Consider the following 23059-nt stretch of genomic DNA (forward strand, 5'->3'; position numbering starts at 1 on the left):
AGTCTCCTTTAGAGACAGTGGAATTAAGGCATGGGCTCCTTCTCTGGCCAGGGTCTGTATGTTGGATTTATGTGGTATCACACAAGGTCAAAAGTTTGGCAAGACTTAAGCAATCTAAGTACGTCTATGAGACAGACAAGTAGAAGTAGAAAACAAGTATTCTTGCCTCAAAATCTTGGAGGTAAGAAAAAGTTAATTTACTTGTCTAAAGTGACATAAACTTTCAGTGGTCAGGGTAGTGAAATAAACTCAATTTTCGGATACGCATATTCACGTAATCAAATCTGCTGTCCCTCAGGTGTACTCAAAGTTTTCTGACCTTCACAGTTTGTTAAATTTAGTCCTATTTGCCTAAATACACAAAGCCACATTTTCCCATGAAGGAAGTTTCCTCCAATTTTAAAACAATCACTTCTTCCAGCCATTTTATAATAACTGAGAACTTGTCAGAAGAAAGACTGTTGGCGTTTTACTGCCAGTGTCACTGGGCAAAAATGTACCAAAACCGCGTTCTTTCATAATCAATGGACTCTTAAACTTTAGCACTGTCCTCATACTTACATTTCCTGACATAAGATAGTAAAAAGGCCAAAGATTCCATGTTTGTTACACTGCATATATTATACTGCAGCTCCTTTTTCCAAGAACTGACGATTACAGAAATCTTTTGGAGCTATTCTTTTACTAGATTTTCCTATTTGCTGTTTAAGTTTTAGCCACTAATAACATGGTCCCGGGTATCATTACTACAATTGATCGAATGTAAACATTTGATTAAGGCTCTAGTTTTATCATATATGTTCATATTTTTTACAGCAAAATAAGCTAGGATATAAACACTTAGTATTCCCAAGAAGTATTTAGTCATTAGTTTCTTGACCAGTGTATAAAGTCTTTCACAGTTTTGAGGATAAGAAGCAGTTTTCTAAGCTGACTTTTAATTTGTTATCTAGTCAAAATTTAACAGAATGGAATGAGGGGAGGAAAGAAAGTTTAAAAGTATTTTCATGAAACCAGAGCCACCATTTAGCAAAAGCTTTTAATGGAATGAGTCACGAGGCATACTGAAGTGCAAATCACAAGGTTACACGTTGCCTCCTAGAAACACAACACCTGGTTCTGAATTCTTTGCTAAGCAAACGTTATCCTCTGAATCAGACCATTGGAAAACCTCAAGCACAAGTAGATTTTACCTCCTCCACCTCTAAGACATGCACGTCCCTTTCGTAAAACAGCATCTGAAAACAACATTTGACTGAAACCAAAGATTACAATTATCTGGGTACTCTGAGCCACTGAAAAACACAGTTTGTGAAGAAATTACTTTTGCTCCTTCCCTCCCCTTACCGTCCCTGCCCCTTCTAGGGGACCAGAATCATATGTAGTCTGAAATTTTGAACATTTCTAAATACTAAAGTATGAAACGAGTACCTGGCAAACACCTGGAGCTCTCCTTCCACAGCTCGCTCTCTCCTCCCACACTCTGGCAACGGAATGCCCTTCAGAACCATGGCTCAGTGCTTTTGGTAAATGTTTTACAAGACACTAAACAGTCTTGTGTCCCACCCTCAGAGCAAACACCATTGAGAGAACACAATATAATGTTCGAAAAGACAGCGTGTGATGGACAATAATGCAAATGAACAGGCTGGGCTCTATTTCCACACTTCCCCTTAAGGAGGAAAAAAAAGTCCCAAACTTTCGAGGGGTGGAGGTGGGCAAGCAAGAAGGGCTTGAAGAAGTAAATCTGGACACCAGAAGCATTTGAGGTTGTTTTTTTTTTTTTTTTAAAGCAGCTTTATGATAAGCTCATTGTTCTAATCCCAGATCAGGTCTTGGCTTGCCACACTGAGAAAGTGTCAAATGCAAGAGTTAATAAAGGGGAGAGTTCGCTTGTGAGTCTGCAGAAACAGTAGTAACTATACATGTACCATATATTCCTATTTATCAGAGCAAGTGTAATTCAGAAGAGCTTTTCATAAACTGCCTTCCACAATAAACAAAATATACTCCCCATTTTCCATATCCCTCAAGTAAATTCACAGTTAAAAACTAACTCTGCTCTAAACCAGAAGTTTTGCATTCCATTCAAGTTAACAATTACAACTGGAGTATAACAAACTTGCTGGCACCGAATTATTAGCATACTCAGAATGTCAGGTGCCTCTTGGTACCACCAGGGTTAACAAAAGAAAGAGAGGGTGCCTACGGATGTCTGCCTGGTTTTACAGAAACTACAAACAAAGCTTTCTAGAGTCTGGAGCCCATGTGGGCAGTACATACTTACCTGCTCTTGGAGCTCTGTGTAGGAGGGTCTGAGAAATGAGAAAGTAGAATTATTTAGCAACCATCAAACCTACTTGCTGAAAGGAGACCAAGGCTATCTAGAGAAGGAGGAATTGACTTTAGCTTCAGAATCACACACAAGGCCAGGTTAGGCAAGTAAAAAAAATCCATTCTCTTGTCCCCACCCCCTAGCAAGGAAGACATCCCAAAGAACTGACAGCTCTCCCAATCTGAGAGCCCAGAAAAAGGCACAGAGCAGTCCTTCGCATTTTCAAAACATCTTAAGGCATGCTGTAATTCTTATGTCCCCCTACCCTATCTCTATAGGTCTCATTTTATGTTCGATTTCCTCTTTTACAGATGTCTCAGGTTAGTGCTGTGACTCCCGACAACTGTCTTCAATTTAGTCTGATTGCCTAATCTGTCTTGGATGGGATCCTAAACAACCTGTTTATCTGCCTCTCAGGGTCTGGTGAGGGGGCCTCCCTGACCTCCAGCCCACACTGGGACAGAAGCTCAGCTTTCCTGACAGGCCAAGATTTCCCTGCTGCCACTCACATGCTGACCCACTCCCTGCCCTCAGTGTACCTCTTCTCAGTGTCTTGCAGTCCCTACCTGATCTGATTCTCCCCAACTGTGGCATATTTTCCTCTCGGATGACTCTTCTCATCTCCTTCCTTCTTCCCTCTGGGCTGGTCCACTTCTATCCTGCTTTTAGGATCTATCTCCCTTGACCCCTATGACCCACCTTCTGGCTACTGCTCTCCCCGTGTGCCCTTCTATAGGCAAACCCAATAGGAACACATCTCCAAAAGTGACACCTGCAGGACTGAGGACAATTATCACTTCTTAGAAGTCTTTCCTTCTGAGTGCCTCTCTTGGGTCTCGTATTTGTGTGTCCATCAACATCATCTGCTGTCTAGGCCACCAGATCATCCACTTCTACACCCTTTAGCATGGAGTCCAGTGCTTAAGGTTAAAGCGCATATTTGAATTTTGACAAAAAATGTGAAGACATAGTATAACCTAAGGCGGCTCCTCACTGGATCACCAGGTGTTGGCGGGGGCCTGAGAGTTTAGGCTTTAGATGTAGTTGCTTTGCTTTTTTGTTTTGTTTTATTCAAAAGAGGATGAGAAAAGTGGGTTATAAAGATGAGATAGCAAATAAGCTATCATGCCACACCGTAAAACAAGCATCATTTATCAAATGTCAACAATTACCCAGTACTTGATATATGACATCTCATTTAATTTAATCAGACAGAGGAGGTGATAGATTCAAAGAGGCTGCTCAAGGGTGCACAGGCGGCTAATAACAACAGAACTGCTCCCAATCTGAGTCCTTGCCCTTTGCTTGAGCTGCACTCTCCTGCCACAAGCACGCTGTAGCCTGTTCTCTTTAGGGACCTGTCTATCATCCAAATCAAGAGCCACCTACATGCTTTCTGCCAATCCATGCTCAGAACCTGTTTGGCCCTGTTCTTCCACTCTACTCGTTTTCCTTGGCCTCCTCACCACCTTTCCGCACCTTTTCTTCTTATCCCAAAGACAATCTGTCCTGTTCACTTTGAAATCTGTAACAAGTCTATTAATAGGCAATACGAATTCACCCATTTCAGTTAAGCCTTTATTTTCATTTTTTCTGTGGCTATAAATTTGATGTTTGGCTTTAAATATTGTAAATAGTGTTAAAATGTTCTGTGTTATATATAGCACTTGGGGTGCTATTGTATTCAAAGATTATATCTCATGCAGCTCAGACTAAATCGTGTGGCCCTAAGAAAGAACTGCACCTTCTATACAGTGTGAATGTCTTATAATAGCATTTTCCCAGTTCCAGTCATACAGTTCTAAGTTGCGTATTTGCTCTATTGTTTTGGGTATGCCAGTGTGAAGGCATACCCCTGGAATTTTTACCTGCAGAGTTCTGACAGGACAGAATAACTAGCATGTGGAAAGTGCCACTCTATCACCTTGGGCCTATTCCTGAGTCTCTGTCAGTAGGGGCCTACTTCTAGCTTGGATATCCTTGAGTCTAGCATAAAGCCAGTCTACAGAATGGTTCCAGATCTTGAAAGGGGTTTTGATCACCTCTGGACACTAGGAGATAGGAGAAGAGGAATCAGCAGGAGGTAAAGATTTTATTTGGAGCTGCTAAGTCTCCCAGAATCTGCCAAAGGCCTTGGCATGTCCCTGAATCACTCAAGCCACTTCAGTTCTCTAGAGAGAGCTTCAGAGAGCCTACTGTGTGTGTGTGTGGCGGGGTGGTAGGGGGGGCAGGGGGTCTCAGAAACTGTTCATCACCCACTTCAGCCTAAACCCAGATCCTAAACAATCTCCCAATAGCCCTTCGTGTTTTCCCAAATTGCCCAAGAAAGAAGAGGCTGGAAAGGCATGGGAAACACATGACGAATCTACACTGTCCAGCACTGTCTTTCATTGGGACTTCATCTGCTAGACCAGCAGTTCTCAAAGTGACGTCCTTGGACCCCCTGGGAGACCTTAAGACTTCTTTCAGAGGTCTGCAAAAGGCCATAACTATTATCATAATAATTCTAATATTTTTGCCTTTTTTACTACAGTGACGTTTGCACTAATGATGAAGAGGCAACAGTGAGTAAACTGCTGGCACCTCAGCACAAAATAAGGCAGTGGCACAAAACTGTACTAAGAATCAGTATTTTTCAACACTGGACATGCAAAGGTTTTTATTGTATTTTTTAAGAACCAGTTTTCCTTAAGAATGTACTTAAAGAAGCAGAAAATGTTAATTTTATTATATCTTGACTCTTGAATACATATCTTTTTAATATTCTGTGTGATGAAATGGGAAGTATGCATAAAGCAGTCCTGCTACATACCAAATGATGATGATAGACAGTCTCAAGGAAAATCATTTGTGGGATTATTTGAGTTACGTAGTGAACTATAGCTGCTTTGTCATAAAACACTTTTTTTGCTTAAAGGAACGAATGACAAACTATGGTCATTCAGACTTGAGTATTTGGCAGACATTTTCTAGAAAAATAAAGTATGCTCGTCACATCAAAGAACAAAACTGATAGTATTTGTTATCAATAATAAAATTCAAACTTTCAAGCAAAAGTTAAAATTGTGGAGAACTTGTACTCACCATCATGAGCTTGATAGCTTGCCAATAATTTAAGGCTTTTCTAATGAGATTAGTTATGATATTAACAAATGTGAGTTTTTAATATTGTATAAGGAAATATGTCAGTATTTGGAAGATCTTCGCAACTCAGTAAACCAATATTTTCCAAATGACCAATTTATGGTGTTATAGAATCATGCGTGGGTCAAAGATCTATTCAAAGAACAAGATAAACCAGGGGGTTTTAATGTAACAGAGTATAAAAAGTTTATTGCTATGGTTTTAGATTCCACAATGAAAATAACCTTTAAGAAACTATCTTTTGTAGAATTTGGGTTTAGTATCAAAGAATGTTCACAATTAACTGAAAAGGCTACTAATAAATACTCCTCCCTTTTCCAACTATATATCTTTGTGAAGCTAAATTTTCTTTCTGTACGTTGATGATAATAACATATCGCAATAGATTGAAGGCAAAGCAAATATAAAAACGCAGCTGACTTCTATCAAGCCAGCCATTAAAGAGATTTGAGGGAAAAAAAAGATTTGCAAAAATATAAATGATGCACTCTTTTCGCCATTTACTTTGTTTGGAATTGGAAATATAGTTGTTGTTTTTTTTCCCATAAGAACGTTATGTTAATAGATTTTACTATTGTTATTTTTGAAGAAGTTAATAAATATTTTTAACTTCTTAGTTTGAATTTCTAATTTGATAAATACCAACAGATACTACCCTCATAAATAAGAGTACTTTGGGTTCCTCAATAACTTTTAAGAATATAAAGATAAGGATGACAGATTTAGCAAAGAAAAATGCAAGGAACCCAGTTAAATTTGAATTTCAGATAGATAACAAATAATATTTTAGTATAAGTATCCATACAATATTTGAGACATACTTATACTAAAAAATTACTTTTTACTTATCTGAAGTTTACATCCTTTATTTTATTTGCCCGATAAAATGTGCTGAGCCCAAACATTTGAGAAATACTGTACTAGACATACTCCTCATATTTGTGCTGAAACACTAATTACAACATTTATTTAGCACCCACTTTGTACCAGACTCAATGCTAAATTATTTACATGTATTACCTCTGCAATCATCTCCAAAATTCTATATGGCAAGTACTACAATTCCTATTTTACAAGTGAGGAAACAGAAACCCAAAGAAGTCCAGTGAAGCTATTAATTGGTGGAAGACAAGATAGGAACGCACTTGCTCAGACACCAGAATCTTACACTTTGTAACTATTAGGCTCACGCTGAACTCCGAATAATGGAGATTCCCAAAGATGATGGGTTTTTCTGCATACTTGGATCTCAAATTTTAGTAAATCAATTTCTATTGCTTATCTTCTCTCTGTGTGTCTCACAGCTGTGTGTTCTGCTATCAGAGCAATAGTGAAAACCAAGGCTATAAGTACAGTGTGCCTGGGAATTCCATCCAGAACTAGCCATCAGCTTTTTGACTGGGAGCTGACTTTCCTAATGGATGCTTCTCTACACATGACAACAGCATTGTTTTGCCCTGGAATTCTAGAATGGAGCACTGGTACACGGGCACTGCTCATCGCTATTAATTGGAAGCCACTGGGAGCTTGGTGCTGAGCTAGAATCACCCTTGAGAATAAGCTGGGAATTTCTCCAGAGGAATCTGTACCAAATGAAGCAAATGCATCCATTGTTTTAAGTGAGCCAAGGCCCTGTCTTTTGTATGATAATGACCTAGGCCACTGGATATAGTTAATGAGCTCAGGCTGGACAGTAAACAAACTAGGGAAAGTAAATTTTTTATGATCCAGCTTGGGGGCAAGGGTATGTACTCCACTGTGTCACATGATCTGCAGATACAAAAAAATAGACTCGACTGCAGATAACTTGGGGTCTTCCCCCAATTACCAATGGCTTTAATGTAATGTAGAAATTGACAGACATATAAATCAGAGAGAGATACTAGTCTTTCACATGGGAAAGATTTCTTTATCAAAGGGAAGATTAACCTTTCAAATCTTCGCTTTGTAAATTTGCATTTTTATTAGATGATGCACACTAGATTATACTTAGGGCAGTTATATACACAGAAGCCAAGGGTAATTTTAAAAAGGAATTTGCAAAAATCTTTGCAAACTTTGAAAAATAGCCTGATAGGAGAGAATGGAATAAGGGGAGGAGAAACAAGTATAAATCAGAAAAGAAAAGATGCCAAAACTGTAGTATTAGATAATTATAGAAGAGGGGCATTTTAGAAACCAAGACTTGGTGAAAGATTAGAGAACAGGCCTAGGTAGAAAGGGGGTTGGGGAAACCCAAGAGGCGGAACACCTGGCCATGGGTCATCTCCAAAGGAAAAGTAAAAGAGTTATTTTTTACTTTTAAAACTGTCAACTTTGCAGTTCACCTCAGGCCCACCTGGCAAGGCTCCTGGCCCAGCCCTGCCCTAATGGCTGAGCCTGCCCCTCCAGTTCAGGCCCTTAATGTGCCCACTCAATCTAGATCCCTCAAGGGCTGAAATGAATTGTCCTCAGGAGGAAAAAGAAAACGAAGAATAAACAGATGCAAGCCTGTGCTCCCTCCTGAAAATAAATTTAGGAGGCCAAGGATTGTCACAGCTTTCCCCTTCAAGGGGCCTTCAGAATTTATTCTTGTGAATATTGAACGTTAAGGAGGACACCGCCAGAAACTGACTCATCAAATTTCCAAAGTCAAGACCAGAACACACAGACTCGGGATCCAAGGACTCACTTTCTATCTTTAGTACAGAGTCAAGTGCCCTGCCTGTTTCAGATGTGTAAGTAATGCAGCCAAGTGGTCCGGCTTATTCCCCATCAGGCTGTTGCCTTTCCTGTCTTCTGGCTTCTCTAAAACACAGTTGCATGGAGTTTTATTTCATTATGTTTGAACCACAAGCCCTGGTGACATTTCAGAAAGTGTTTGCCCTTGAAAAGTGGTTGGATCTGTACATGAAGGTCACTAGTCATTAGTATGGAGCCAGATAGTAAATATTTTAGACTTTGCGGGCCATACAGTTTCTGTTACATATTGTTCTTTTTCTTTTCTTTCCTTTTACTATCCCTAAAAAATGTAAAAACCATTCTCAGCTACATACAAAACATACAAAAACAGACAGCGGAGCAGGCCATAGTTTGCTATCTCTCATTTAGAGCAATGGCAAGAGGTGGGCCACATCAGCTGGTGACTTCTGCATACAGTTTGGTTGACTATAGTATCATAACGTTAGGTAGATGTTACGTCACCTTCTCACTGACAAAAACTACCTAATTTGCCATCACACTTGCCCAACTCTGACATTCTCTACTTGTGGAGTCATCTCATCTTTGCTATGACCCTCTTTGAAGAAGAACTTAGCTGTAGATCTGACAGAGAATTAAACCCTCAAATGACAGTCATATCTTTGGGAAATTGGATGAACGATATTTAAAATAAGCTAGAATATTTTTTAACCTGTTAATTTTTATTGTGAGTGTATGTTTGTTTGTGTGTGTGTGTGTGTGTGTGTATGTGTGCATTTTTGTTTAAAAGTAAACACTCCATATGTATCACAAAATTCCAAGTCTAGAAGAATCCTCTAATATAACCTAGTTTAGAACTGTTTACACTTGAGGAAATTATGACCTACTTCAGTTAAATGATATATTCCAAGTCACATACTAATTGGCAGAAGAGCCGGAGCCAGAAACTTGGTTTCTTGATTTCCGCATTAGTTCTCTTTCTACTACTCTACTTTATAGCACACTGCCAAATTAGTACTAAACATTCAATTCAACAAATACAAAGTATTTCCAACATGCCCAGCACTGGCTAAGTGCTCTAGGGATACAAAAGTGTAAGAGAATTCTTGCTCGTAAAAAACTTTTGGTCTCACTGAGAAAACAGGGCGCCCACACAAAACAAATATATTCTATCTTACATCGCTATGTAACTATTTGGCTAAAACAGGGCTAATAAAAGTTTCTGTAATGATAGAATGGTTCTCTATCTTTGCTGTGCAGTATGGTGGCCAGTAGCCATATGTGGTTATTGAGCATTTGAAATGTGGGTAGTGCAACTAAGGAAGTGAAATTTCAATTGTATTTAATTTTAATTAGCCTAAGTTTAAATAGCCACATGTAGCGAGTGGCTACCATATTGGACATCACAGGTCTAACTAAAAGAATGGTTATAGGTCTGAATGGAAAATATGAAACACACATTGTCATTTCTTCCTCTTGTGCCTGTGGCAGAAACCACTACAAATCACAGAACTCTTTCCCTCTGAGCAAACACAGGCTCTCAGAAGTCTCCATGCAACATATTTTCAATCGCTTGAACCTGATACATAACATGAAACCTATTTGCCATCTCAGATACAGATAAAAGGTGACAAAAGTAAGCAAGAGGAGGAAGTACTTGCGTTGAACCTAGAACGATATCATTTGGGCAGGTAAAGAGGAAAGGACAGAGTGTAGGGCTCTCCATGCACAGAACAACAGGAGCAAAGGAACTGGATAGAGTTCTCCTGGTTCTGTGAGCGACAGGGAGGATGGTGGCAGGAAAGAAAGGAAGATTGTGTTGGGTGTGGTAGAGATAAGGGGACAGGCAGAAGGGTGGGGCTAGATTAAGGAGACCTTTGGATTCCAGGAGTTTGGACTTTTCTTAATAGCAAAAGGAGCCGGGAGGTATAAGGAGAATAAGGACAGGAGAAAAACATGTTTTAGGAAGGCAAATCTGCTAGGAGCCATAGAATGGGTTGCATAATAGATACATTCCAAAACCAGTAAGAAGGCTAATCCACTAATGATTTTTGGTTTTCCTTTAGCAAAGTAATATTTGTTTATTAAACAATATGTACAAACCACAGAGAAGCAAATGTAAAATTAAAACTAGACCTCTACCATTCAAACTCAGCCTGTTGGCATTTTGATGTGATTTCTTCCAGGTCCCTCCATCACCACTCCTTCCCATAGCTATTGCAATAACTTAGGAATAAAGTCAGGACTAGGACTAGGAAGGTGGTAGTGTGAATAAACAGGAAAGCTACAAAAGACATTTTTTAGGTAGCAGAGAAAAGAGGAAAGACCATTACCGTCAAGGGGCCTTGGTGCTACGCCCAGCTGTTTCTGTGGGACTCCACTCTCTCAAGCCCCAGACTTGGTTTCCTCAGTTTAGAATCAAGATACTGGTCTCAGTCGAGCTCTTAACCTCATCCTATTGGTGTCTAATGGAGGGTCAGAAGAGATTTTTGAGACATCCCCCCACCAGACCTACAGTGGAACTAAAATATGTATATATTTATGCCTGTGTGTATTTTAAGTGAACATCACATATAGATAGCAGGCGTTGTCATAAGACAAAAATGTTCCCTTGATCTTTAAGCTGCACCAACATCTAGCCTGTTGCACTCTATAAGACCTAAAGGTGTAACTCAATTAAACCATATAGTCTGAGCAGTGTTACAGGGAGGATGTGTAGTTGTGCTTCACGGAACATGTATAGGATGGTGTAAACAGGAGATCTACTCTCAGATAGGACTGCACCAAGCAGTGGCAATGATAAGGGTGAGCATCTTACAAGAAGCTAAAGGTTTTTAAGGCCCAATCTATCTTCTCGGACCATAAAAAAACAAACAAAAACAAAAACAGCCACTAGAGAACACAAATTATGCTCTCCCAAAAAAGCAATTCACAGCCGGTCACCAAGTTAATAAGCAAAAGTATAAACTAGCAGTCGTCCACACGGACATGCATGAGACTCAACTATGGGGTTTTCAAAAAGTACCGATGGTTGGGCTCTTCCTCAAACCGACTAAGTCAGAGTCGCAGTGAATGGGTCTGGTATTTGGTATACCAATACCAAATGCGTTGGTATTTTTTTTTAATTCTCAAAATGTCTGAAACCTGAAGCACAAGCAGATTGTTCTAGAGCACGAACAGTTCCAAGAGCAGAGTGGAATCAGATCTGACTGACAGCGCTCTTAGTCACCCTGGTTAAGAGCTGTAGCCAGTTCCTTAGTGAGGGAGAACTGGAGGCCAACATAGAGCCCACCATGACACTTTTTAATTTTCACATTAAACTATACACAGTTTCTACTTCACAGTGCATGTTCAATACGTCTCTTTGTCATTTTCACTGAACCCGTGCATTAGAGAACTCCTGAGGACTCTGGCCAGTCAGTGAACTCTAGACAATGAACATGCCTTTTTCCGAGGATCCTTTGGCCCTACTGGTACTTGCTTAAATCCCACAAATCATCCTTATTTTCTTTGTGTTACCAATGCCTACTTACGCCTGCCCGCCAACTGGACAGGAACGTGCACTTTAGCTCATGTTGCTCCCAAGCTCACCCTTATCATTGACTCCATCTCTCTACCTATATTAGGCCATTCCCCACGAATAAAAAGAGGTCACTGTAAAAACTGACTGACCTAGGTATGTGTGCCAGCTTTGTCATGCACTGTGTGGCCTTGTGCAAGTTACGCATTTTCTTTTATAACTTATTTTCCCTATTTGCCTAACACCTTTATAAAATTATTGTAGGAATTAAATAAGGCCAATATAAGTGGAAAAGATAATGCAAGTAAGAGACTTCTTACGTGCCTGGCACATAGTAAGCCCTCAGTAAATGTTATTATTATTTATTTTCATCATCGCCTCTAGGGTTCCATCTACTTCCAACATTTTATGATTCTAAGAATCACTTGGTGACTGACTGCACAAATGGAGATGAACAAAATCAGCAGGTACTAACATGCCTAGATTTAAATGCTTGAGTCCTCAATAACTTTCATTCCAGCCTGAATCTTCATAACCACTTCATTCATTCCTTAAGATGTCCCTTGTATTTTACTGGCCTTGGTCTTAGTTTCAAAAGGACCTCAGTTATTTTGCGGACACAGAATTTTTGTCATTCTTGATAAAAGCAATGTGGTTGTTCTGTTACTGTTACTTCTTGGCAACAAGAGTAGGATGCCAAAGGAACCACTAGCTCTAGAAAATCTGCTCATGTGAATGAAATAATTTTAAAAGGGGAAATCATCCAGTTTGGGATGAGCCACAAACTCCCTGAGAAAACCTGTTATTATTACCTATGAAAACCAGTTTTCCAGAACATATGTTCACTTGGGTCCAGAAAACAGACTTCAGGATCACCTTAGCCACAGGAATGCCTTTTTATGAAGTCACTGGTTGACTATACCCGCAACCGGCTAAGTATGAGCTGGGTCCAATTACTCTGACACCAGGTCTCTTTGGAAAGTTCTTCAGCATATATCACCAAGGGAATTATACATGGAATCATTATAAACTGCAAAGGACTTCAGGGTTACTTTTGCCTACGTTCTCAACATTACCAGGCCCCATATCTGAATTAGTACTTTTGTTGAACTGGATCAGAGATCAGAAAAAAGCAAGAAGTCCAAATAAGAGGGTGATGAGTTTACTCCCTGGTAAATCTGGATACAGATGAAAAAAAGAGATCTATTAACTCCTGCATTTTCAAAAGTATCATTAAATATTTGAGTTATGATGTTGCTTGTTCTAATTTACTCCTGGTTTGTTAGTATTTCTTCTTAACTAAATGCTTAAGCTTTCATTCTTAAATTCTTCTGGGGCAAGCACCATGTCTGAATCATCTGTCTATACTTTATGTACCTGCCACAGTATTTTTCATATGGGGATTCTTAGCAGGTTTACTCATTTGAGTCAAATTAAATTATAGGCCTTTCCCCTCTGTGTAATAATGTTATGTAGTACCAAGTAAATAGTAAGAAGTAATATGTAATGTAAAAAAATCTCTTCTATTTTCAGGTGAAAAAGCAGAAAAGTCACCTTTAAAACCTACCTTTGGAGATTGCCTTCAGCATTCTGGTGTCGTTTTATGACAGGTCCCTATTAGTGCCTGACTAAATAAAAGAGAATCTGTTTCAACTCACTTGCTTGACCTTTGTGTGTATTTGTTTTTCAGTAAGTTTCCTTTATGTAGATCATAGGAGTTGTGCAACTGTAAGAAGCTCACTGTAAGTCCCATTTGAGTTATAGTCTGCCTTCTTGGGGAAAAAAAAATGATGAGAAGGTCATTTTCCGAATGATATCTCCTCTGGTAAATTTTAGGAATTTCAGGGAAGTTTGTTTCTAAGAGATCTATGACTTCACTAAATGACTACAATTCAGACACATGAAGAGCCATTTTACTATAGAAAACAATGTTTTAAGCGGCCTATCTTTTCCTCCTTTTCAAAAGCAACTTGCCTTTTCAATGTACAGGTTAAACAATATCTACTTCTTAATTAACTCACTTGGAATGAAAATCTAGACTAGAATGAGTAGGAAAGGGTCAGCACTCAAAAGGTTTTACTGTTTTACTTAGAGTTTTCATCAGGAACTCCATGATTGTTTTCCCTTCACTCTTCCTAAGTATCTCTACCTTCTGACTTCTGATGCTCACATCTTGACAAAGGAGCGCAGATGTCACGTGGCTTAAGAAAAATCAGGTAGGTAATGATCGAGGATTGGCCAAAGAAGTCACCAAAAGTTCAAATTTCCTTCTATCAATCATAGTGATTCTCTTTCCTTCTGTATGGGGAGAACGAATGAAATACACACACATACACACACACACACACACACACGTATATGTATGCGTGTGCGTGTGTGTGTGTGTGCGTGCTTGTGTGTATTATTAGGTCTGTTGAAAAAAGATCTATCTAGCTCTAGTCAGCCCTCACACTCAAGAGACCACTCAAAAAATGACCACATCAAATTAATTCATGATTAAGAAACCAGCAAGCTTGAGATGGCCAACTCAATGGAACTGGGGTTCCATTTGTATGTGCGTATGTACGTGTACATGTGTGAATTTCTGAATCCGTCAGTTTAGTTACTGGTCAAAGTGCCTGAGCTCAGCAGTACTCTTGATAGAAAATACCAACATACAACTAAGATTTGAAGCCTGAGAAACTCATAATGATCCAAAAGCAGAAGCAAGGTTAAGTAGCTGGCCTCTGTCTGTTCTATTTAAACCATCCACTTTTTAAATTCTGGCCTTTGGGTGGGGGCAATCATGCCAATGATCACCCTTCCCTGATGCCATCAAGAAAGTAGAGAAAAAGAACACATTTGCTAAAGAAAACAATCTCTCACTAGAAGCTAATTACCTCCCTGTGGGAGGTAGGTTAGAGAAATTAAGAACATAGATTTGGAGTGAATTCAAAGGATTGGCAGGAAAATAGGACTTGGGATCCAGCTTTGGGAAATAACACTATAGAGAAGAAAGCATTTACGTCAACTACAAAAACAAAAAATCTAATCATCTGTTTGAGATTGTCACTAAAATTCTTTCAGAAATTTGACTATGTTCTTATAACAGACATCTGTCCATCTGAAGCCACTCTTCCTCTACCCCCTTGCCCATTAAATGGTTCATACTTCCCCTTGGACCCGACACTCACCCTCACATGTTGAGACCCTCACAAATGCTGTTTCTCAGCTGGTACAGTCACTACCACCTGCCCCCAATCTCCCTTTGCCCAGTAAACCATTTCTTCTCCTTCAAATCTCAGTTTAAACACCACTTAAATTCCAAAAAGCCTTTCTTATTGGTTGCCCTTCCCACCAACAATTAGGTCAGGACCTCCAATTTTAAACTCCCTTAATTTCCTGTACTTCTTCAACTCACTCATTACTCTTTTATTGCATAATGTTTGCCTTGACTACTACATCAGCTTTCTGAGGTCAGAAATACAATCCTTTCTGTCTTCATCTCTTAATTACTCAGTACTTAGCACAGAGCCTGGCACATAGTAGATGCTCAGAAAATATATCCCCACTGATTTCAGGATTAGTGTACTATCCCCTATGGGGTCCTTTAAAATGGAAGTTCTGCAAATACACAAGCCTATAAAAACCAGCCCCTTGTGGCTTGGAGAATCCTGCCCATTCTGCAGCATTAATTCTATAAAGATGTTATTTCCCCACATATATATATGAATGTAGACTGAACTCATTCACAGATAAACGGGTGCTGACAAATCATTCTGAGGGCATAGCACAGAGTATTTCAGTTTCAAGTCCTATGATGTTGATTGCTGAAGGGGAACCTGACTTTGGATAAGAGTGCCTGATTCTGGAATCAGTCGCCCGGGAAGCTAGTCCATGATCTCACATGAACTGTTCTGAGTGCCAGCACCACTGCTTATCAGAACCCAGGGCTACTAATCTCAGAATCATCATATGAAATCACCTCCCAAAAAATTAGGTTTTCTTCCAGTATTAGAATCCGAAATTCTTTCTTTGGTAAGTACAGAGTTCTTACTGATTTGCTTTTTTAACAGAAAAATATTCATCCCTTGCCTTTAAAAAAACACCTGTACTTTGTAAAAAATAAAAGGTAGACAACACTTAATTTAATGTTAGTTTTTTGGAGATTATCACAGGAATGCTATATTTTTACCAACTCTAAGTCTTCATAAGATGCATTATAATTTCAGATATGTTTAAACTGTGTGTGCGGCGGGGAGGGAGATGCATTTTAGAGTTGACGAAATGCAATAAACACTATAGAAAAAACTTGGCATTAAAAAGAGTTTAAGCAAAGTCATTCAAATGTAGCTCTGTCATTTTTTGTTGATTGTGGGAGTTCTCTGGGGACATTCATGCTTATAAATATACAGAGCACTGTGGCCTAGTAAATTAAGCAAACTCCCAGAGGCAAAACAATACATGTTGGTTAAAAAAAAAAAAAAAAAAGAAGGGATTAGCATTTGGATGACACTATGTAATGTTAACCTACTTTTCTCCACTCATGAATTATGTTTGCTTGAGCCATAGTGAAGATGGAGCCAGCTTGACTTACCAAACCTCCTCAGTGAGTCAAGGAATGACTGATCTCTGCTTCTGCTGGGTGACCTGATGCAAAGTGTCCTTCTAATGTCTCTGTTACACGAACTGTGAAATAGAAAAATTAACACTACTGAACCAGAGACTGCTAGTAAAGAGTATGACTGCTAAATGAAGGAGGAGGGGGTAAGAAGAAATATGGTGCTTTATTAATATCAAACACTTCTGTGTGTGTGTGGACTACAAGGAAAGCTACATAACCAGACAGTATAGGAAATTTCCACTGGCCCACATACGTGGAAAAAATAGGTCACATACTTTTGCCAACTCTGCAAGGCTATTCAGGTTCATATGGGCTAAAGGACATTCAGGGAAGAAAACCTTACTCTAACAAGGAGAGAAGAGGGAAGTGTACAAAGAGGAGGTGTTAACAGGGAAGGGAAGCCCACGGGCCCACAGACTTGCTTAGGTGCTCAAAAAGCTCTACTGCTTGCTAATGATTGGTCTCGGGGATTTTTTTCAATCTCTCTGAGCCTCCTTTTACTCATCTGATATGGCCTAATGTAACCCACCTGTTAAGGACGTTTGACAATAAGTACGACAGCAGGTATGAAGCTCCTGGGGCCCCATATGAAAGAAAACACTCAATGAAAGGCAGCTATGATGATTAAATTCATTTAAATTGTGGTCTTTTAGGGTAAATCACCAAACACTCAAAATATTTAAAGCTTTGTGAGCTGTTAGTATTTTAAATGTTCCTTTACCTTTGGAGGCCCTTTACAGCTGGCATTTCTGCCCATATATAATTAATATTCCATCACTACTCAGCTCGTCTTTGAGTAAATACACTTGATTAGCTAGGCTCTGTACAGCAGATTTTTTAAATGCTACTATCCCACCAAGAATGAACAAAACCCCACAAGAGTCTCACTCCTGCCCCTTTCAAGAAAGGCCCTGAGTCCACACCTATCTCTGGTAAACAAAATACTGCATTCTTTTAACTCCTATGGTCCAACTCAACCAATTGTTCTAAAGTTCTTCTCAATTCAACGGCCTAATTAACTAAGATTGAGCTTTTAATTAACATACAGTGCTTGAAGGAACTTTGACCCACAGAAACTTGGCATTTGACTGGCTTCTCTGAGTCCAACCTGTGTCACGAGTGTCAGTTTCAAGGGTAATAAAGGACCTGGCTGTTTGCTTACAGCAAACGGAGGCGGCGCCACGTCATTATCCAGCTTTTACCACTAAACCCTGGGCAAAAAAAGTTTGCAGCCTGCATGTCAGTTTTCAGAGTTAACAGAATGAAAGAATATGTACTTCCGAAGTGAAAAGCACCTAAGTTCTTTCTACCTGGCATTCTAATTAAATATCAGTTGTTTAAGAAACATGAATATAGTCCCAAGATCAAAGTGATCAGAGTATAAATCAGATGTTTGAGCAGGTGCATGTTATGTCCGTCCAGATTCTGCCTTGGTGAGCAAACAGCTCTCTCTCATGGTTCCTGAGTTCCCCTTCATTAATGTATTATAAAACATGCTTAGACACAAGGTAAAGACAACAACCGTACTTGAGAATTCACGTTCCTGCCTGTAATGAGATTAATAGCGTCCCCCAAAATTCATATGTTGAAGCCCTGACCCCAAGTCAGATGTATTTAGAAATAGGGCCTTTAAAGAGGTAATTAATATTCCATGAGGTCACATGGGTGAACCCTAATCTGATTTGGCTGGTGTCCTCATAAGAGGAGATTCACACACAGACCAAGAGATAACCATGAGAGGACGCGATGAGAGGGTGGCCATCTGTAAGCTGAGGAGAGAGACCTCAGAAGAAACCAAATCCACTGACTTTGGACTTTGAACTTCCAGTCTCCAGAATTCTAGAACTGTGAGAAAGTAAATTTCTCTTGTTTTGGCCACCCAGTCTTTGATTATGGCAGCCCAAGCAAAACTAATATACTGCCCTACTCCCTGCATCTCTCAGCCTCACGTCCCAGGACCAGGCAGGCAACAAACGAGTGAGGCAGACAAAGAGCAAGATGATAGGAGTGGTGTGGACAGTGGTAAACAGAAGAGGGCATATTCTATGTACAGGGACTGAATTTAAAACTTAAAATACTATGAAGCTACACAAAATATGTCCATGGCTTGATTATGTCAGTAACCCTTCGGTTTGCAAGCCCTGGGCTAAACCACTGCAATTTGACATGTAAAAACAATTTACATTTTTAAAAAACTCACTATTCATACTTTCAGCAAATATTAATTAAACTTCTACTACGGGCCAGGCCCTATGCCAGGCACTGGGCACAGCAGTGGTGAACAAAGTAGGTGTCTTCTCTATCTTCATGGTACATAATGGTCGGATAGGCAGTCTAGGTATTAAGCTAGGCTAGAAAAAACAAGTTGAAAAGACAAAGCCACTGCTCTCCAGGAGTACAAAGGTGGAATAAGACCATTATAAAACAATGGGAAACCAGCTATAATACACAAGGGGCAATGGAAAGTGGAAAGAAGCTGATTCCAAGTCTGCAGAGGTTAATCAAGGAAGATGTGAGCCAAGTCCTGAAGGGTGAGCAGCAGTCAGGGATGATGGATGAGGAGAGGGCATTTTCCAGATGGAAGGAATAGCCAGTTCCTGGGTGCAGGGACCTGAGAGGGCACAGCATTTTTGGAGAATGACAACTAGCTGGACTGAGGGTGGGCAGTGGAGAGCAACAGGGCGTGCAGCTGAACAAGCCAAGGAACCAGAAGCTCACTTTTTATTGCACAGTGAACCACTGGAGAATTTTAATCAGGAAGGTGACACTGCCAGAACCTCATGTTAGAAAGATCACTCTGACCACAACTCAGAAGGGGGTAAAGGCAGGGCGACCCATCAGAAGGTGAAGGCAGGAACCAGGGAAACAGATATAGGGGTTCTTGGTGGTCAAGGTCAGGGATGCAGAACTGGAATTGTCATGGCGTTCAACCATGGCCCTGGGTGACACTGACCAAGGACATTATGTGCGTAAAGAAAAGCATTAGTTTTTCCAGCTGTGTTCTTTGATCAATGAGAACATGCATTTCTTAAGAAGTTTTAATTGATCTTAACATTTCACATCAGGAAACTCATTCTTATTTGTCAAAGCCACATATGACTGTACACCAGTTTCCTTATTTGCAAATATAGATAATAATGGCACTTCCCTCATAGGGAGGATTTTTTGAGTTCATTAATATGACTAAGTATTTAAGTGCAATAAAAGTTAGCAATTATTAAAGTAGATATAAACTTTAAAGAACAAATGCATAATTAATGACCATGCAATTAACAATAGCCCTCCCCACACTGAATATGAGCCAGATTAAACCAACAACCACAACCAGAGTAAAAAGTTATATACAGTAATTATCTTAGAAAGAAGCTGTCTCTGATTTCCTTAATCTCTCCAGAGCTCTTACACAGCCTCTTAGAAAAGGCCCTAATATTTGTATATGATCATGATTTTAAATTTATAAAATACTTTGTCTCAGGTAAAAATGTGTCAAAGAGTAAAGATTCAGTGGAATGGGGGACCTGCAAGGGGAAACCGACTGCAAAGGAGCACAAGAGAACTTTCTAGAGAGATAGAAATTTGATTGGGGCAGCGGTTCCATGGCTGTATGTGTTCCAAATATCACTTAAAATGTGTGAATTTTATTATATGTAAATTATACTTCAATAAAGATTGAATAAAGGTAGAAGAGATGGAAGATAGGGGAAAGGGAAATTCACAGAAAAATGGATATTTATATTCCAAAGAGAAAGGGAAAAAAATAGATTTGCATGAAAGAACTTGCCTTAAAACTTTTAATTTCCAAAAACATTATCTCTTTGAGGGGACAAAGCTGGATGGGAATGTAAAAGAGCTTCCTTATGCAAGAAACATTTTGAAAACTTACCCTCATTATCCTATGTCTAAAGAACAGCACTTTTTACTCCTGGTTTCAGAGGACAAGCTGCCCTCTTGTGGCTTTAACATATATTTCCTGAGCACAAAAGTAGGCAGTTACTAAATTATTCAGGTAGCAAGCCCAGCCTGTCCACAGTTTTCAAGATAACTGAGAGTAGGTGTGCTGGCTGCTTCCAAAAAAAGAGAGCTCATGGGCCATTATGGGCTTGCATCATAGTCAAGCTTTATAAATAGCTAAGAAAATAGGGTTGTCATAAAAAACAAATTCAAAAGATGTTCTATCTGAATTCAGAGTTTGCTTTATTTTAACTTACTCTAGTACATACATTCACTTTTGCAACAAAGAATTTGTGTATTACAAGCAAGCATATGTCTCAAACAAGGTGAGTACAAGAAACAACTGAAAGTTTCGATTACGAAATCTGTGAATATCATTTAGTACTCCCAAGATAACTTTGCACTAAGAAAGAAAACAACAACAAGCAAATACTACCCAAAACACTGGGTTTCATTAACATTGGCATGCAGGGAATCTAGGTGTCTTATGAAACATTAAGCATTTGTTTAAAAAAAAGAAAGAAGGGAGGGATGGAGGGACGGAAGAGGGAAGTAGACAAGAAAGAAAGGAAGAAAGGAAAGGAGGGAGGATCAAATAGCATATCTTTCAAAAGTTGCACTAAAAAAGAAGATAAAAGATGGCACAAGCATTAACTCAAAAATGGCAACACTTTCTCTTTAGAAAGCAATTTGTCTTCATAGGAGACCTTTTGTAAAAGAAATATATATAGACAAGATAAGTATATATAGAAAATAACATATATTTTACATCTCAATAGTTGAGATGTTAAAATTTCATTTGGTCCATAACCAATAGTATGAGGCTGGACTAAATTAATTTATACAAGGCTACACCCATTCCTGATAAATAACTACTGAATCCATATTCTAGTGGAGTTATCTTTCCTTTTTAATCAAATCATGTCACTTCCCTTCTCAAACTCTCTAAAATCTTTCTCCTCAAACTTGGAATAAAATCCAAAATCCTTCCAGGAGCCTGCATATTTCTCTCTATTTCACTCCCTTCCCTTCTCCCACATCCTCACTCCCTCTGGGCAGCCTCCTGCTATTCCAACATGCCAGCTCTTTCTCACCTCCTTGCCTTAGCACTCACAGTCTACCTGGGATTTCCTTTCCCAGCTTTCTTCATCTGGCTCTCTCCCTGACTGGATTCAGGTCTCCACTCTAATGTTACCTCCTCCAAGAAGTCTTCCTTGACTACTCTTTGAAAACATCCAATAACAAACCCGGCACTCTCTCTCCTCTTTCCTGACTCTATTTTTCTTCTTTGCACTTATTATTATCTGAAATTACATTACGTATTCATTTTTATCACTTTTTATTATCTCTCTGCCCTACTGGAATGTGAGCTCCATCAGAAAAGGGGCTTTCTCTTCTAAAACAGGGCCTGACACTAGTCAGTACTCATTATTGGAGAAATGAAATAACCTTGTTTGAGGAGATAATAAATCCTAATAAAATATGTTCTAACACTGTATCAGTATCAAAAGTCCTTCCTCAGGTCTATCTCAAGTTTCTCCTAGTGCAACAAAAGGCCATATTCTTTAATTGAATCCTGGAGTGATGGACAGTGGTTGGTCGATATGTTCTGTCAAGTAAAGTAATTATTTAGGATCACAGATTTTTAAAGGTAAAATGGGGGCTTAGTTATAACCTACTCCAGCCCTTTTGTTTTGAAGTACACAGGCTCAGAGGATGTTGGTTGTTTTCTCCAGGTTCATGTAGAAAAAGCGAACGATAGCAAACCCCAGACCACTTAAAGGGTGCATAGTGCTAGACTTACCTCTATAATCCCAGGACCCAGCACGGTGCCTGGCACAAAGAATGAGCTCAGTAGAAATGCACCCAATAACAACTGCCCTCAATCCTGTTCTAAGTGCTCATACAACTGAACTGTACTTCCTCTCATTACTGTCCCAACTATAACTTCCTATCTGAGAATCATTTCCAGTTACTTGCGTCATGAGTCATTATTTCCTGTCCTCTCTCCTTTAAACATGCAGTTTGACAACATATGAGGCATATCAGTATACGTGGGGACTGGTTCGATTCTAACCTAATTCAAATAGCCCAGCATGGAAATACCAAGGAAAAAGTGGAATATGCAAAGCTAAAAAAAAAAAAAAAGACAAAAAACTGGCAGTGTGCTTGGCCACGGGTGCCATGACTGTAATGCAAGGCAGGAACTCTGTCTGGTTCATATTTGTTTTCTTGCAGTACCTAGCAGTATGCCTGGCACATAGTCAAGGCCCGTTTGTTGGGAGGAATAAGAAAACGACACTGCAGATGCAGTTTATACTCAGCCTACACTGCTTTGATAACGAGTAAATTTACTTTATAATAACAGCTCACACTTGCATGGTGCCTTCCCTTCTCAGCACTTTACATACATCTCATTGAACTTTCCCAAGACGTACACCTCACCTGTAAGGGAGATACTACAACTCTGAAAACCAAGTCGTTTTTAGAAGTCAGCAGCCGAATCTAGACTCTAGTCTCTAACAAGACTCTCTGCAGACTTCCTTGCCTCCAGTATGTCTGCGTACCCATATGCTTTGCTGAAGAAATAGTGATGTGTTTGATTAGGCGACATTGCCCTAGATCCAGCTAGTGATATTAAGCAATATAGAGTGCGTGCAACATATTATCTTTCTAAAATCTGCAATATTCTGGATTCCAAAGCACATCTGAGCCAACGGGTTTCAGTTGAGGATGTCTCAGAATTACCTTAACGCAGAGAAGTAACCTAACCACAATCACACACATAGGCAGTGGCAAAGCTGGGATTCCAATCCAGACAGTCTAC

The 23059-nt window shown here is 39.4% G+C and overlaps 1 protein-coding gene and 1 long non-coding RNA gene across 20 annotated transcripts in view; both read right to left on the reverse strand.

Moving 5' to 3' along the window:
• The window catches only part of LOC120587999 (uncharacterized), an 8212-nt gene extending 6789 nt beyond the window's left edge, over positions 1–1423 (reverse strand). The window contains exon 1 of the long non-coding RNA XR_005649115.1: positions 1203–1423. This is a non-coding gene — a long non-coding RNA (uncharacterized LOC120587999). The remainder of the gene's footprint in view (positions 1–1202) is intronic.
• Positions 1–23059, reverse strand: part of RBM47 (RNA binding motif protein 47) — a 143340-nt gene that overhangs the window by 72691 nt on the left and 47590 nt on the right. For 5 of the 19 annotated variants that reach the window (XM_039845036.1, XM_039845031.1, XM_039845028.1 and 2 more), the window contains one exon: positions 16255–16346. The exons of 8 other annotated variants lie outside the window; for them this stretch is intronic. Coding sequence is in view for 1 of the 11 variants with exons in the window: in XM_039845020.1 (XP_039700954.1) it covers positions 1432–1511 (80 nt within the window). In the remaining 10 variants the exon portion in view is untranslated. Of the gene's footprint in view, positions 1–1431; positions 1582–16254; positions 16347–23059 lie in introns of those variants that run through there. 6 more of the 19 variants (XM_039845021.1, XM_039845019.1, XM_039845018.1 and 3 more) reach the window with 6 other exon arrangements.

The sequence above is a fragment of the Pteropus medius genome, unplaced genomic scaffold, assembly GCF_902729225.1.
Source record: "Pteropus medius unplaced genomic scaffold, Ma_sr-lr_union100, whole genome shotgun sequence".
Taxonomy (NCBI): Eukaryota; Metazoa; Chordata; class Mammalia; order Chiroptera; family Pteropodidae; genus Pteropus; species Pteropus medius.